Source organism: Podarcis tiliguerta, assembly GCF_965153285.1.
Source record: "Podarcis tiliguerta genome assembly, chromosome: 12".
Taxonomy (NCBI): domain Eukaryota; kingdom Metazoa; phylum Chordata; class Lepidosauria; order Squamata; family Lacertidae; genus Podarcis; species Podarcis tiliguerta.
This window is the reverse complement of record NC_139545.1, coordinates 27,316,906-27,335,262: the sequence shown is the minus strand read 5'-3', so window position 1 is coordinate 27,335,262 and position 18,357 is coordinate 27,316,906. Positions and strand designations below refer to the sequence as shown.

Here is an 18,357-nt window from a genome sequence, read left to right as displayed (position 1 = left end):
TAACGTTTCACTAGGTATTAACATTGTTTTGCTAAATAAATAGGTTTTTCATATGCACCAAAAGATACAACTAAGGCCTTTCACATGTCAGGCACCAACCTTACATCTATCACGAACTGAAATAGGTCCAGATGTCATTTTGACTGCAAATGGTGTGGGGAGATAATTTTTTTCTCACTTGAAATGAAGATAGTTCTTTAAAAACCAAACAATACTGTAATTTCAGCAACCAGCTATGCTGCAGTATACACATTATTTCTATTGAGTTGTCCCATTCAATATAAAAAGTTGGTTGCTCCAGAACAGCCTTTCTCAACCTTGGGTCACCAGATGTTGGTAGACTACAACTCCCATCATCCCCAGCTAGCAGGACCAGTGGTCATGGATGAATTTACCACACAATCATAATAAACGGAAACGATTGAAATAACAGTATATTCATAGCTCAGGGAAATGAAAACCTCCTTGCTGATTGCAAAAATAATAATATTGCGCTGAGTGATTTTCTTTTGGAGGAAATTACACAAGCAGGATGCCACCACCAAGAAGGCCTCTTCCTTGGTTGCTACCCACCTTACTTTGTTTGGGGAACACTTGAAGGAGGTAACAATGGAACTGGGAAAACTCCCGGTCTGAAAAGTTGCCATGTGATACTGTATGAAGAGATGCCCACCTGGATCAACACATTTTAGCAACATCAGGAAAACCACTTAAACATTAAGGATGATCCGGCATCTGCATGAATTGTTTCACACTGTGACAAGTTGTGACTTGTCCCTCGATGCCAATCTGTAAAGTGAGTAATAATGACAGCAACAACAAGTTGCTTTGGAAATCAAATTACCCCATGGGTAAGAATGAAAAGTCCTTGTTTGTGCCATGAGTAGTTTTTGCTCATTTTTAGCATAATTGCAATGCCATGTAAAGACTTTGGGAGTCTTTTACAGTTTTACAGATCACCTCTGCGTTAGCACAAGCTCTGATCTACAAGAAGACCTTTGGAGTGTTTAGCCTTGCAGAGTTGCAGGAATCAATCGAGTTCTTTTCTTTGATAAAGTTAATAAATCCCAGCTATAAGCCAGCACGGTGACTGGGGTGATAACTAGCAAAAGCTAACACAGGCCAAAGGTAAAGCTCCCCCCCCCCCCGAATTGTTTCTGCTATAAAAAGAATAAAACAATCAACTGGACCAAAAAGTTTGCCTTACTTCCTTATAGCAGGAGAAGATCCCCCATGGTTTCTTCTGTCATTTGTCAGAGACCATGTGTTTGAAGTGGGAAACAGTATACCTCTTCATTGGAGTCTGAAGTTTATACCTAAGGGATGCAATACACTGACCTTCTCAAAACATTTTAGCTGAAATGCAAATTTTGACATCTCATCCAGAAGTCAGTGGAGAGTCTTGCCCTTGCTTTTGAAAAATGAACGTGTGGAAACCTGAACTGGGCTTTCCCTTTTAAAGATAGTCTTTGCTGTTGCCAGATTTAATATACTTCTGTCTAGATGACAGCTTGTTTCCTCGTAGAGTCCTTTGATCACAATTTTTAGAACTCCATTCTGCCCAATAAACGGGATAGTATGTCTGGCAGCTCCAGTTAAACTAATTGTCATAGGTACCAAAAGACTGGCTCTACAACAGAACTCTTACTGTTTTGACTCCTGTTCCTGTCTTTGCAAATAACTTAAAAGATGCAATTTCTACTCGCACCATTGGCACCGGGTTATTGGCATGCATCTAAAAACATTAGAACTGCAGGGAAAGCAAGATAGCGGATATTTTCACGAGCCCTGGAAAGCAATTAATAGAGTGTGTCTTCAGAACTGTATCCAAACTTACTGCATCATATTATGAACCCTGTGATCACATTGTATCGCGTGATGAATACACACTCAGATTTGCAATTACTGTACGCTTTAATAAATATCCTAAATACTTTGAAAAGTGGTTTTCCTTAAGTGCTTGATGTGTTTCCCTGAAATCATTTTAGTAATCATTACAAAAAAACAGACCTGTAAGGTAGAATGAGTTTATCATTCTCACACTACAGAGAAAAAAGTCTCAGCTTGAGGTGTCTGGGCTTTCCTGAGGTAGGATAATGATGCAATCTGCTTACTTTCCCTTCTCCAAGTGCTGCTCAGCTACAACCCCAGCCACATCAATAAATTGTAAAAATAAAATAAAAAAGAATTGTCAGTTAATGGCTACTCCAGTTTGTACTGGTCTTAGGATAAAAAATTGCTAGAACTTAGAAACAGGTCACAACTAGGAAACCTTGAATATTTTATCCTTTCTTTCTTTGTTTGTTTGCTATGGATGCTTACGAAAAGCATTAATTTTCAATTAGTAGAGATATTTTCTCTCAAAGGTTTGAAGTTGAATGGGAGTGGGACGATATGTTTTCGTTGGATATCCAAGCCTCTGCTTACTGCCACAAGTGGTTAGGTGCGTGGACAGATTTGTGCATAATATTGGTTTTAGCTCAACTGACTAGTATAAATGATGCCCCTTAGGCATTTGTGTCATGCTTTTTGGATTAGTTTGCAGACAGCACACAGGGCAGCTCATCTCTGCACAGTCCTTTATGCCGCTGCTCCTGTTCGTAGGTACACTCAGGGCACTTTGTTCTTTGAATGTCTGTGCAGCAATTTCATTGAAAGGGTTTCAGGAAATTATGGATTTTATGAAAGCTTACACTTGGGGAAGAATACATGAAAAGACTTGCTGTAAGCAAAATATATAATATATTTATACGGCTTGTGTTCTGCGGCTAGGTTATTTACTTACCATATTTTCCTGCGGAGTGAACCAGGTACAGCTGCCTTTTGAAGTCCTTTCTTCGTTAGACTAATTTCTCCAAACGCTTCCTCTGGTGCTGCTGCTGTTTACTTTGGCTTATACGTATTCCTGACGGTTTAATTTCCTGCAAACAAAAGAAATGAAATGGTCCAGGTTCCATTTGCTGGAAGCTGTTCCACCAAGTAACTTTCTCGGTTTGGATCAATTGCCAATACAGTGGTACCTCGGGTTACATACGCTTCAGGTTACATACGCTTCAGGTTACAGACTCCGCTAACCCAGAAATAGTAACTCGGGTTAAAAACTTTGCTTCAGGATTAGAACAGAAATCGTGCTCTGGCGGCGCGGTGGCAGCAGGAGGCCCCATTAGCTAAAATGGTGCTTCAGGTTAAGAACAGTTTCAGGTTAAGAACGGACCTTCGGAACGAATTAAGTACTTAACCTGAGGCACCACTGTACTGCTTTTGAGAACTGCACTTGGTACAGTTAGCCCTAACGTGGCTGAATGGTCATTATTAAAGAACAGTACTGTCTTTCTAGATCTGTTTGTTTTGTTTTGTTCAGCACTTCATATATTTTAGATTATATATATAAATTAAAAAGTACATCTTAATGATTGCCTCCTTTGAATACCAGTTAAGGGTCCTATTTGCACCAAAATATTAGGGTAGATTACCTTTCATGTTGAGTGTTAGAATTCTGTGGGCTTCATGCAACCAAAGTTACCATAACAGGGTTCAAATCAGCCATGAAGATCCCTGGGTGATCTTGGTCCAGACAACATCTCTTAGCCTAACCTAACCTCACAGGGTTGTTGTGGGGATAAAGTGGGGAGGAGGAAAACCAAGTACACCACCTTGAGCTACTTGGAAGATAAAGCTCGTGCATAAATGTAATAAATAAATAAATATTGTGCCATTAACAGTACTTTAGCCAAGCACGGAAATCATCCCTCTTGCTCTTTTTACACCTCTGTGCCGAGGCATCTAGCCTTCTCTTGCTACATTGCAGCCTTGTTCTGGCTACTCCAGGTCCCCCAAGCCCAGTTCCTCTTCCCTGTCCAAACTTGACTTCCCACTTGCTAGGCCACAAACAATTCCATGCTGCTTCACCCCAGTGCTTTTGTGTGCCTCTGTTCAAATGCAACCCTAGCTCTGATAGATCTCTCCAGCTTTCTCCTTTGTGCTGGCTTTGAAGCGGCCAGATTCACAGTTCTTCACAGCTGCTAGGAGACAAATAAATGCATCCCTAGTTCCAAGCCTCACTCCTGTGAAAACAGGGTTGGTTTTCAGATTCCCCCCTGCCCCCATCTAAACCATGTGTGTCTCTCCCCTTGGCATTTTGATCTGGAGTTGATCTGTGGCAACTGCTTGGGAAGGAAGTGCTCAGTTACAGTTGGGGAAGCTCAAAGGCTGTCTTAAAATTTAAACTTAGGATACTTTAACCGGATCCTCGCCTGAATTTCAGCACACTGACTCACAGCCGTATGATCTTGGGAAAATGTTGCTGTCACGTTTGTGAAACAGGGACATTCATGCTTGTTGGTGTTTTTAAAAAAGTTACATCAGTGCACCTGTATGCATGCATTTACTTTTCTGCAACTTTACAAAAAGCCTTGGAATTCGTTTAATATATCAATGGTAAAGTTGCTCCAAGGGTGCTCTTTCCATGAACTACCCCATATGTCACACGAGGGTTGCAACATCTGTCTTATCAGGTCTGCAGGAATGGTGCTATAATGCATCACAAAAGAGAAAGATATCCCCACTTTGAACTTGAAAGCATGCAGAAGGAGTACAGTGAGGGAATAAATATGTTTCCTAACTGGGCGGCAGTCTGGATCTCATTCTCTCTCAGATTCTCTTTAAGGCTAACCCACCTGATGCCGAGGAACTGGCATATGGAATGTTTTACAGATGGCCCAGCATCAGTGACTCATATAGCTGTAGATGATTATCTGTCACACAGATGTTTCAGCCTGTACTTTTCTGCTAGCCCCATTCAGCAGTCAGCCACTCCTGGTGGCTCAGCAACAGATGTTTCCAATGCCACTATCTCTTGCCCATTCTGAATATAAGTGGCTGGTATCTTTGCATACTTGGTCATCTTCACCCATTTTGATTGCAAGCGGAGAGTGATTGTGTGCTATAGAATGAGGGGATGTTGTCTCCATCCCCTGTTTTGCATCATTAGCTGCAGAAATATCTATTTTCAGTAACTATGTCAATGAAGATAACATATTTTGAGTGATAGTTGAACCTAAGAAAGTAATTCATATAATTGGTGATATGGACAGCATCCAACAGGGTTGATTGATCCAGCCCACTGATTTAAACGCTGACCACTGTGTTCTCCATTTCAAGGTAGCCACAATTCGTTAATGTATAAATCAATTTACACAGATACTGGTAATACCCATAGTGCAGTTGGTGGTAAAAGGCTCTGATGCTGTTTTTTATGGGTGGGGAGGATAGTTCAGCTACAGGAGGTTCTGGGGAGGTCTTCTCCAGTATCCCTGTATCTCATCAGGTCCTTCTAGCATGGTAGATGGCCACATAGGGAAGTGGACTACCTGGAACTGCCTCTGAGGTAGTCTATGCCTGCCTGTTGCTCTTTCCTGAAGTGGAGACAACTGGGGATCATTAGATTGTGGTCTTTCTGCCCCACCAGCTCTTTGGCATACAAATTTTGTAGTGTGCACAGTCTTCATAACACCATTCAGAGTTGTTGTTTTTGCAATCCTTCAGTTCACTGTGACTTCCACTAATAGTGCTTTGAAGTTCTCTGATATCTACATTTTGGGCCTCTGTAAAGAATCAGAGCTATTTCATCTTTTATTTCTATGTTTTCTTCCCCCACCCAATCCTCTTTCTTTGTTTCAGATACTTTCTAAATCTATTGAACAGTTAAAACAGCCCGGCAGCCTCGAAGAAGCCGAGGAAGAGCTTCACGGAGAACATTTGATGCAGGAAGAAAGAGCGCCCTCTCTTGGTAGCAGCATTAGGGATGACAGCAGTAGCATTTCTTTGGACGACAGACTGGGGCAGCCTTTAGGGGCTGTGAAGGTGAAAGAGGAACCACGGGACAGTGATGATGATATTCAAAGTCAGCAAATGGAATCTGGGGAGAAAGCTGCTTTTGTGCAACAGGTAATAGGCAAAGATTTAGCTCCAGGCTTCGTAATTAAAGTGATTATCTGAATACTCTTATAATAAGCATTTCTGAATCCTTGGTGAACAACATGTGTTTTTCTTCCCCCATCCACAGGGTTCAATTGAATTGCGTGTTTTTAGCAATCAGCAAATCTAACAACGCCAGATATGTTCACACCTTAAGCATAGCGAGAAGGTTCTTGTTAGATCGGGAAACTCTTATTGCCGTGTGAGCTTTTGGGTAATTCGTAGAATTGTTATTCGTTCCAATGGATTCTACCACATTAGTTCTAGTGAAATGGAACTCATTGTTGTGTGAACTTTCTGATCAGGCTACTGCTGATCAGACCTCGGAATTTCTCTTCTCTTTTGGTTTTGCTCCATTTCTAAACTTCTTTGACATCTCAATGTATACTTTTGTCAATTTGTATATAATGTACCATACTGTAGTCCTAAACACTGTTAAAAAGAAGGGGATTTACCCCTTCCTTGGTACTACCAGCCCAAATACCAGTGATCTGAGCTTTGTATATAGAATGTAACCTGGAGAAAATGAGTTGGAAGGCAAATGAAGACCGGCATAGAACGCACTTTTAAAAACTAAATTGGTTTTCCCTATCTGTGCTACTTAATTTTATGCCCCATCTTTTTATCACTATCTCCATCTGTTTCCTTTGAGGATATTCCTCATGCGCAACATTATGCATGATATCCCTGTATTTGTCTTGAGATGGTGGTGGCAAGGAACCAAATTATGATGGTGATTGCCAATTTATTTATTCAGCAAAAGCTAAGTAGCACACAGCCTAGCACGGAGGTTTACATGCTTATACCAGTAGCAGGGGAGCACATTTGTGTTTCCAGCACCCATCTTGGGGCCAACGTTTCCCAGTACCCTCCTCTCCTAGTTGGAAAATAAGTCAGCTTTTCATCCCAGAGTGCCCAGTCAAAGCCATTGAGCCTTAGTGTACTTGGTTTACCCAGACTCCTTGCCAGCTACTCCGGGTGTCAAGTACAGGGGAATGTCTAGGTCTGATTCTCTTGGGAAATTTGTCCAAGGATGTCTAAAAACAGAGCAGGTTGGCAAATACTTTTCAATAATACTGTAAGTATTCTTTACTAAGGCACACGTGCAGTTATAGGTAGTTGCAGCTCCAGAAGGACCATAGTCCTTTTGAATGCTCTAAAACCAGAACAGCTCAGTCTGTAGCAAAAGCTGCCATTTACTTAAGCCATTGCTGTGTCAGGTCCCTGCTGTTCTCCTGCAGAAAAGTAATTGTGTGAAGGTGGACAGGAAATGCCTTATAGAAACAGGAAGTCCAAGTGATTCATGCACTGTGGAATGTAAGAGGGGGCAAAGGGAAGCAGAGGATAGGGTTTTATTCTCTGTTTTCTAAAGGGCACTCTATGAAATGATTTATTGTCAAAGAAAATAACAAAGCAAGTAGGGAAATTGTTAAGGAAGCTTTCCAGTGAAACATTTCCTTTATATTCCCTTTTGATATGTTTACTTTGTTGTAGAGGTTTACTTTTGTTAAGCTAAAGATGCATTGTATTAAGGCCCCCTTTAATATGGATAATCCAAAACTGACCTGGAATCCTTGTCAGTCCCCCCCCACCCTTATTAAAATATTTATATTTCTAAGGTATTTTAAGGTGCAGTATCTTTTTCAAAAAGAGAGCGCTGTTTTGCCAAATGGAAAAGTTGCTCTAATAAAAGCACGTGGTGTTTACATTTTTATTTTCTAGAATCCCATATAAAATGCTACAAAGATACATTATCCTACCCGCAACCTCTGTATCACAAAGAGACTTGCTAACAGATCCTTCATGCTTGCTGCACCAGTAAATATGATTTGTGCCACAGTTGACCATTTTCCTATTAATATATCATTTCAGTGTAGAAAGACATGTGTAAACAAGAGACACACTGTCTTGAGTGACAGGTGTATACACCAGGGGTCAGCGAACTTTTTCATCAGGGGGCTGGTCCACTGTCCCTCAGACCTTGTTGGGTGGGGGGGACTATATTTTTTTAGTGGGGGAAATGAACGAATTCCTATGCCCCACGAATAACCCAGAGATGCTTTTAAAATAAAAGGACACATTCTACTCATGTAAAAACACGCTGATTCCCAGACCGTCCGTGGGCCAGATTTAGAAGGCGTTTGGGCCGGATCTGGCCCCCAGGCCTTAGTTTGCCTACCCATGGTATACACCTATTCCATGACAGCAGTAGCTCATTGCATCTTTCCGTCATGTATACACACAGCAAAGCAGAAATGTGAGTGCTTGTCACATGTGGTGGTGTACATTCCTCCCCCACACTTTCACAGAAAAAAACTCTAAAGGTAAGAATGTGGTGCTGTGTGAAGCAATTCTGACTGTTTCAAGATATTGCTTCAACACAGCGGTAGGGCTGGGCGATATATTGCTATATCGTCCCAAACGGGTTTGAAGTCCATATCGTGATATCAGCTGCATTGTGACCTAGCAATGATATTGCAAATCATGGGATGTGTGTGTGTGTGCTAGGCAGAAATCACAATGTGGGGGAAACCATGAAGCCAGCCAGTGCTTCTCTCGATTCCTGCAGCCCCTCTTAACTTTGCTGGCTCAGCTCTTCCCTGCCTCTTTCAGGGCGCAGCGAATCACAAGAGCAGCTGCTGGCAAAAATCACCATGCTGGAAAAAACATGAAGCCCACCAATGCTTCTACATAGCTCCATCCTTATTTCAGACATCATGATATATCAGTATATTGCAATGTTTAACTGGTGATCTATCACAATGTTGAAAATCAGAATTTGCCCAGCCTTAGACCGCAGTTGTCCAGACAGGTCATATTTTAGGAACTGGTTACATTTCCCCAACATTTGTATTCCCTGGAGTCCAGCTGAGTAAGTTGCTCCGCTGCCACTATTTCCCTCTGATTTTAAAAAGTACCTGTGATAATTAGTCTAGGAAGAAAGGCCTCTATGCCATAATCCTGCTTATGTGCAGCTTAGCTCAAGCAGAAATATAGAAATCCACTGTTCAGACAAGCTCTTAAATGCATGCAGCCCATTTTCTTGTGTATGTGGTGGCAGTGCAGAATGTCATGCCAATGTTTAGGAACAAAATGCTGATTTCAATAGAGGGCCAGCGAAAAATGCTTCCATCAGCTTTATTAGAAGATGCATGAACACCGACTTCCAGATTTAAGGGCTTTAATGTAAACAGAGAGATCATCTTCCTTCTTGAAGAAAAGTAAGAAATCTGATATTTAGATCCATAAAGTAGACATTTGTGAAAATATATTTTCCCATCTTGTACATTCTTTTTCACAGTCTGATCTTAGCCCACTCAACAAAGGATAGAGCATCTTTTAAAATACATTTTATTTGGGCGGATACCTGAATATAAGCAAACTTTTGTACAAAAATATTTCAAAAATGTGTAACTGTAAAGATATTTTTTATAAAGAATTGAGGAGAGTTTCCCCAGTATAGCCAGTGGACTTTCATGCCACTCATTTTTTTTTAAAAGAGAGGAGTTACCTGGAACCAGTGAAAAAGGAAAACTGGGTTTACGCAACCATCTTTCTAATTGCTAATTGTCACATTTTAAATCTATTGTATTTATTATAATTTACACCTTTGGTGATCTCTTGTTTTGTGTTGTAAATATATTCTGTTTGTATGTTCCCTATTTTGCCTTCTGATACAAGTCTATATATTCCTTTCTCAAATAAAGTTTTTTTTCTCAAAAGATTCCCTTTCACATACTTGGCTTTGTGTAAACTTGATAATTCTAAGGCACTGCTTTCTCTTTGATATAGGCAAATATATTTGCTTATTATTGCGGAAGGAACAGATTTAGGAGCATGCTTTTTATTCCATTACACAAAGTCTGTTTTTGACCTGTTACTTGATCCCACTTCAGCCATTACACATCGTGCAAAAATGGAAGTATCTGTGCATGTTCATTTTATCCTCATCACATTTGTCTTGAACATGTGGGTCAACCATTGTATCATCAAAAAACTGCAACAACACAAGTAAATACCAGTTTTCTGGTTATCCAGAATTTTGATAGCTAGCAATTGTTACCCCAAAGCCCCCCCCCCCAAAAAAAATCTTAAGTGATTTATTTATGAAAAGATACAGAAGTTTTAAGTGATGCCGATGACTGCAGATCTGGGGTCTTTATATCTATATATAAAATGACAGTGCTAAAACATCACAGGTAAGGACCTTTCCTTTGAAGATGGCTTCCTATAAGCTAGTGGCCTCAGTCTGGAACAAACTGGTTACATTTAAGTTTCAGCGAAATCAATGGGACACGTGGTCCTGGAGGCATATATAGAGTGGTATAAGGCCCCTGTTTCTGAGCAGCATTCAGAACCCCTGTAAGAACTTTATATTCAGTCTGGTATGGGATGTGCTGCGCTTCATTATCTGTGGGCAAATGGGTTGCCTACACACTGATCCCCACTCTTTGTGGTCTTCAGAGATCTTTGCATGTGTGCAATAGGTACCACAACTGGTGGTGGACTGGATAGGAAGGAACCAGAGAGCACCTCACCTTCAGTTCAAGCAAGAGTAAAATCTGAGCCAAGGGAGCTCAGGGAAGAGATTGCCTTTGGAAGCCAGCCATGCTTCCTTGGGGTGATCACCCCATTGAGGACAAGGTGGCTTTTAAAGGTGCTTCATGGAACTAGAATACTTCCATGACATTGTTATGGTCTGCATGTTGTGGAAATGCATTGCTGGCATACAACTTTTAAGAAAGAGAGATCTAAAAATAGGCAAAATGTGCATAACTGGCCGACTGGACTCTGCATCTGGATATGCAAACCATATTCTGTGGGTTCCAGCTGTTTTATAAATGGCCCTCATTTTTGCAGATGCCGCTACAAATGCTGCCATGATTCTTGGATCTTCAAGATGTTCCCTGCCATTAACTAATGTAGGCGGAGCAATGCAATTTCATTCACTGGCAACACAGTCCTGCAATCCAATCATTCCCACCAAAGTCCTCACTGAAATAAATTCAGTCTCTTTTCAATGCAACTATGCTGTTCTTGCCATCTTCATTTCCATCCTTGAGTAAAGGATGGAGTTGCATTGAATTAATGGCAAAGTCTCAACTGATTTCAATGTAACTAAATTTCACTCAACATCTTCCATTTCCATCATTGTCTGAAATCTTAGCTGCAGTGAATGAAAGGGCAAATCTTTGTTGACCAATTTCTCTGCAACTAGATGTCACACGCCATGTTCAAAATTTGTAATTCCAAGCTCTCTTTTCCCTGTTTTATCTTCACTGGCATCCTGAGGTACTTTTAGATAGATGCAGGAGATTCCATTCTCCACTCAGGAACTGACTAAGATATATTTTTCTCTCTCCTATGTATTAGATTTAAAATTTTAATATTCCAAATTAACATTTGAAATTATTTGTCCCTGCAATTTTATTGAGATACTTAGGGACCCTACCAACAGTGATGACTAATTCTCTATCAGACTGTATTAAGGTCCTGTATAGTATGGATTGGGACGCGGGTGGCACTGTGGTCTAAACCACTGAGCTTTGGGCTTGCCGATCAAAAGGTTGGCGGTTTGAATCCCGGCAGCAGGGTGAGCTCCCATTGCTCGGTCCCTGCTCCTGACAACCTAGCAGTTTGAAAGCACGCCAAAAAGTGCAAGTAGATTAATAGATACCACTCTGGCGGGAAGGTAAACGGCATTTCCGTGCGCTGTTCTGGTTTCACCAGAAGTGGCTTAGTCATGCTGGCCACTTGACCCAGAAAAACTGTCTGCAGACAAATGCCGGCTCCCTCGGCCTGTAAAGCGAGATGAGCGCCACAATCCCAGACTTAGCTGTCAGGGGCCCCTTTAACTTTATAGTATGGATTAAATTTTTACTCCACTAATAAAGGTCTTTACTGTACGTTCACGTCCATGAACGAGTGTTTTCTGGGGTCACCCCTGCCTACTAGCACACTTGTTGCTTAGCTTTTTTATTTTTTAAAAAAATAAATGGTCAGTTTAATAGCCAAGTTTTGCATGGGGCCAAGATCCAAAGAAGTGATGTGCATGCAAGGTTAGATGTGAGGAGAGAGAATGACACGAGTAGGTAGCCAGAGTGTCATCTCTTGCTTTGTCTGTGCTCATCTACTGTTTTACTGTTGCTAAAGAGAGGTCTGTGTTTAGATTCAAAAGTAGTTTGCTCATCTAGTTTGTGGGAACAGCTGCATGGAAAGAATGAAGTCTCAGCTGTGCTTGAGTGTCCTGAACCCCTGGCCTACCTGGCAGCAAGTCAGTATGTCAAGTCCAAAGTTCAAAGACCAGGGGTCAATCCACACAAGCAAAGTCTGAAGATCAGGAAACAAAGTCCAAGGTCAATCCAATTAAATCAAGTCCAACAGTCAGGATACAGTCCAGAGTCATACCCCAAGCACAGTCCCATAGAGGCCCAGAAGCATCCAAGCCATGGGCAGTTGAGCAGACACAGCATCTCAGTTCTGCTTCCCTTCTGTACTTTGCCTGCTGATTGCAGCATCTGGGCTTGACGAGGCAAGTGACCCTCACCTGTTCCAAGCCTCCACCAGCTGAGGAATCACACACCTCCTTCTGGAGCTAGCGAGCCCCACCTGGCCAGCTAGGGAGCTGGGTTGTGGGCCCTTGCTTGTCTCAACCTCCTAGAGCGTCCCTCCTGCTGCTCCCTATAGTTCAAAGCCCACTGTGATCATGGAGACAGGGGCCCCTCTGGCTCTGGTGATGGGTCCTGCTGCTCTGGTTCCTGATTCCCACCCTCCGTCACCCTGTGAGTACTTCCCCATCTCCTGCTTGCCCCGTTGTGTCCCAGTCACAGCTACACCGCTTGCCGGGATCCTCTTTCTCCTTGCCATTGTCCTGCCAGTTTATGACAATGAGCTTCTCCCTCATGGGTCCATAACAGTTATTCAGATCCCAGCCTCCAATACCTAGAGGAAGGTACTTTAGATTTTTGCAGTACAGTATGTAATCATTAAAAAAAGCCAACTTCAAGCTCAAGCCCAAGACCTGCCTCTCTGACTGTTTTCTGTTAAGATGTTTCCAAGAAGTATAATCCTGTAAAACACTGGGCTTACTTCAATGGGTCTACTTCCATGTGAACAGCTATAATATTGTTCTTTAAATATTCCTTATTCTGAGGTGGTCTATAGCTGGGTGATTTTGTCCTAACCTGGCTTCACAATGGGAGAGTCCTGTTGATGGACACAGGGCTGCATCATTGAATATCAGTGCTGTTACCCAGAACAGGCCCTACCATTAGTCAAGCGGGGTGGCTGACTCGGACCACAGATGCTGGAGAGTGGGGAGCGGCACTGAGATTTTAGGGAGTGGTGTAGCTGTGTGGCCTGCCCACTGTTAGCCCTAAAGCTAGCTTGCACCCTTCAGATATAGTGGAGCATGCTGTTCCATTACCAAATTTGAAGTAAGATTCAACACCTGGTCTGATTGGCTTTGGTACATGGAGTTGGACTCGTGGACTTTGTTCTTTGCCTCAGGCAGCACAATATCTTAGTCTCACAGTGACTACTACTTCTGGATTTCAGGGTGTTCATTACAAGTTTTGTGTTCCGTTGGTATGGTGCATTTAAAAAGAAACGACATATATTTGGCGCATTTGTGCAAGTTGCGTGCATTTCTTATTAAATGAAGTGAAATAAGTACTTAGTTTAGTGCTTTGCCAAAAGGTTATTGGGCAAACAACCATCTTAGTTTGCCAAGCCGGGTTTTCTTTCCAAAATACATTCTTCTTTATGTTGAAACACATTTTATAATGATGGCTGAAGTTTATCATGTATGAGAAATTTTCTAGACATCTCTTTTTTTAAAAATAGTAGTGATTAATCTATTCTACCACCATGACAATCATTGATGAGGTGCTTCTTCCAAATAGGCTAGTAATCTTGGCGGATGGATCCTCTAAGCTTTACCGGTGATCTAATCTGGCACCCGCGTCTGCTGAGCAGCTGAGCTAGGAGTTCTTTACCAGCACACATTTGAGCTAGTTGTGATCATCCTCTGCCAAACAAAGCCAATGGTGACAGATTAGTTCAGCCTGCCAATGGCAATTTCACTGGAAACATCAGAAAGTGCTGATAAATCTACTACGTAACTAAGAGCCAATATACACATCAAGAAGAAGCCATATTGTACAGCCTTCCTGGGACTCGGCTCCTTAACAATGCAAATGGGCCATCATATGATGGAAGATCTTCTCAGTCGGGAATAGGAAACCTGTAGCCCTCCAAATGTTGGACTCAGCTCACATCATCACTGGCCTGGTTGGCTGAGAACTGGAGTCCAGCAACATCTGAAGGACCACAGGCTCCCATCTCTGTCCCAGCTTTCTTAAAAAATGTCTGTGTGTAGAAAACCAGCAAGTTAGGAAGAAGGCAAAGTATCTACCTGACATGCTTACTTCCCATAGGCAAGAGGCATCATCCAACCACCTGTAATTGAAGGAGCGCAGCAGTTTTGGGGAGGTTGCACCATGTACTTTCCACCACCACCACCCGCCCCCGAATGTGCAGGTCACCTAAAGTGCAGTGGAACTACCTTGAACCTGCACTGAGTTTTGCATTTCAGTGCCAGACTGGAAGTTGGGGGAAGACATCCTCATAGAAAGTATCATAGAATCATAGACTTGTAGGGTTGGAAAGGGCCACGAGGGTCCTCCAATCCAACCTTCTGCAATGCAGGAATCTTTTACCCAACTGTTGGAAGGTTGTAGAGACCGATGGAGGAGAGACATGTTTTGTTGCAGCTGGGGCACCCAGTTGTGCTGCTTCAGATGCGCCATGCCATTTCTTCTCTCTGTGCTCCTCCCACCTGTTGGGGGAGCAATAACAGGAGAGGATGATGGCCTTGAAGCGCTGCTCAAGAGCTTTTCAGAGGTATCTAGCTGGTCGGGCTATATGGATCTTTTGCCTAATCCAGCAGGACTCTTCGTATTTCTCAAAGGAAATGTGAATCTCTTTTAACAATGTGTGCATCTGCACAGTTTTGACAGGGGCAGGCTACACCGATTCAGAAGGGTTCTTGAAAACACGAAACTTGAGCATTACCGATTCCCTAAACTGTTGGATCTTGCCAATTTGACCTTGCAGCCTTCCAAATACACGTATATCCACGCAGGCCATTTGGGCACAATGGCCGGGAGTTGATGAAGGGTCTTTATTATTCTTAACTTTAACTTTTCTTTTTGTGAGCATCTTACATTTCTCAAACGATTACGCTTTCCCCAGCACTGGCCTAGCATAAAAGATTTACTGTTACAGTTTGTGTGTGGCCAGGCAGTGGCATATGGAAAACATGTTTCCTGCTATTTAATTTAATTACTCCAATCACGTGCCAGCCCCGGGCATGTCATGCTGGACCTGTGAGGCTCATTGTCTGTCAAAGAGATGGACAATATCTTGGCTTTGTTTAGTTGCTCTGCAGGCTGCAGATAAAAAAAACCCTGAAATGCCGACTGTTTGTTTAACCAAACTTTGCATTTTTTACCATTTGGCTTTGATTTCTTTTTTTTGCTTTGCAAAAGAGAGAGAGAGAGAGAGAATGACATTTTGGCCCTGTTGAGCTGAAAGAGAAACATTAAGGATCGGAAGATGAACTGTCACATTCTGAGGTTTCCTATATGAAAAAGTTTTCTGGTTTAGAAATGAGCTTTGTTAGCAGAAATTAAAGAGACATGAATCACAGTTTATTTTAGACTCTGCTGCTAGCGTGGCACAATGTGGGGAGGGGTGGGGAGGAAGGCCCCGGCTGTGTTTATTTCATTATAATGAATTTAATTTTTATTTAGCTTTTGGTGGTCTGGCAGTACCACTTTGTTTTTAATTTGCCTTCATTTTTAATGCATCAAGCACCAAACGACTGCTTCCTTTTGAACTAATTCACAGGGGTGTAGGAAGTGGTCTATCTAGCTTACACTGGCAGGCAGCTGCTCATGGACTCAGGTAGAGGTTTCGTTGAATGCGAGACTTTCCACCAAGGATGAGATCCTGAGACCTTCTGCACAAAGCAGATGCCCTACCACTGAGCTATAGCCCTTCATAGTCTACACACAGTTTTTGTGTGTGAAGATTTTTAAAAATTTCATTCCATAAGGTATATAAAGCAGAGATAACAACAGATGGAAAACAAAGCTGTAAAATGGGCACATAGGAGTAAGTACAGGTATATATGGGTTAAATAACAAAGTCCAAGTGTTGGATGCATAGCTGTCAACATTTCCCTTTTTTAAAGGGAAAATCCCTTATTCCGAATAGGATTCCTCGCAAGAAAAGGGAAAAGTTGACAGCTATGGTTGGAAGGTCTTCTGTTGGTAGGTCAGGATCTGTTGCTGGGTGAGCTGCAACATCAGCACTGCCACCCATACAAATATATGGTTATTATTATTAATTATTATTATTATTTAAACATACATACATACCCTGCCCACCTGGCTGGGTTTCCCCAGCCACTCCCAATAAAATATTAAAAACACAATGAAGCATCAACCATTAAAAACTTCCCCATACAGAGCTGCCTTCAGATGTCTTTTAAAAGTTGTATAGTTCTTTATCTCCTTGTCATCTGACAAGAGGGCATTCCACAGGGTGGGTGCCACTACCGAGAAGGCCCTCTGCCTGGTTCCCTGTAACCTCACTTCTCACAGTGAAGGAACTGCCAGAAGGCCCTCGGAGCTGGACCTCAGTGTCTGGGCAGAACAATGGGGGTGGAGACGCTCCTTCAGGTATACTGGGCCAAGGCCGTTTAAATAAAATAAATGGATCTCCAGGTGCAACCTTTTCAGTTAAAGGTGGGTCTGATTCTGAAAAGGTTGGAGATTACCAAGTCTGACTGTAGCTCTGCAGAGTTTCAGACAAGATCCATTTCTCAGCTCAACCTGGAGATGCCAGGGATTGAATCGGGGGCCGTTTGCTGTGCATTCTGCTCTTCAGAGGACGGTCTTCTATTTGGAGGGCTGCCTGGTCCATGTCTGGTTTAAAGACAAAGAAGGGAGAGCAAGCAGGGCCCTTGAAGTTGTCTACCACTCACAGTATTTTCTCTCTCCCCCCCCCCCCCATGGTGAGATGCATTGCATTTCTGTGCAAATCACAGCACAATGGGGGGGGGGGTGAGGGGCAGAGAGACACACCAGAGTTATTCAGAAAACTGGGATGGCTTGTCTGCATATCTGTGCAGGAATAGCCTGGCCATTAGAAAAACAGTTGTCAATGTAGAGATCACACCTGTAGCCTTCAAAGCTCCGAATCTTGTGGGGCAGGAATGCAGCTATGACGACACTAGAGTCAAGCCACCACTCTTTGTGACTTGCTCGCAAAAAAACTTTTACTACCTTACCTGCCCACACATACCTGTCCTCCATTTGTGGTACATAGATGGCAGAAGGAAACTCTCCTTCAGTTTATCAAGTTTTGCCTGGTTGCCTAGATATTATTTTGAATTGCCACAGGTGATCAGGCATGTAGCTATTTACAAGCTGGTCTTCAGGGTCCTGATTGTCCTGGCTGGAGGTTCACACCAATGGTAAGATTATCAAAGAAAGCTGTACAGGATCCTGTGCGGTCCTGGAGCACCTCCACAAATGGAGCAGCTCTACAAATTCAGGTGGAATTTGGCTGCAGTTAGGAGATGTGTGTGTAAACGAAGAGCAGTTTTTTCCTGTGGGATCTCCATCTTAATATTTACCCAGCTGGTTGACGAAGTGCCTGAAAGACAAATTGACCACTGATTATTCTTCTGTTGGGAAGCCAGCTTGTAATACCACAGATAACTGCTACCACTCGAAAGGGGGAAATGGCATTTATCTCAATAAACACAGTCGTGAGGCCAGTAATGATTTAAACATAGTTTGAGAACAAATTTCTGTGTACAGCAAATTGAGCCAAAACCAAAAAATGTATAGAACGCATTCAGCCCCAATTTATTAAAGGCACTCTGTATGTTTGTGTATATAAGCAAATGCAATCTCCCATCAGGAAGAAGGAGCTCAGTGGGAACAGGAACCAACTCTAAACCAATTACTCCAAATAACCTATCGCATGGCCAATTCCCCAGGTGATTCCCATATACCAGGCCACAGTAAAAGTGCTAAAATTAATGATTCTAGAATGAACTCTTTAAGCCCAGCCCAGGTAAAGTTAGTTGTGATTCAGGCTCGCCAAAACCAATGGAACGAGTTAGCAGTGGCTGACTGAAGCCCCATTGCTTTCAGTGGAACTTTGTCAAACTGAACTTTCAGGAAGATTCACGTTGTTGACTTCAGGGAGAAAGTGAAGGGTGGCAAAACTGGGTTACGTTAAAATCGATGGCTCTTACAACCTGTTGATTTTAATAGGGCTTGTTGATTTTAATAGGGCTGT

At 42.4% G+C, this 18,357-nt stretch overlaps 1 protein-coding gene across 7 annotated transcripts in view; it reads left to right on the top strand.

The window, feature by feature from the left end:
• HDAC9 (histone deacetylase 9) overlaps positions 1-18,357 on the top strand; it is a 423,892-nt gene that overhangs the window by 244,808 nt on the left and 160,727 nt on the right. For 5 of the 7 annotated variants that reach the window (XM_083405349.1, XM_083405344.1, XM_083405343.1 and 2 more), the window contains one exon: positions 5,680-5,946. In XM_083405349.1, the coding sequence (XP_083261475.1) occupies positions 5,680-5,946 (267 nt within the window). Of the gene's footprint in view, positions 1-5,679; positions 9,686-18,357 lie in introns of those variants that run through there. The other 2 variants (XM_083405347.1, XM_083405348.1) reach the window with 1 other exon arrangement.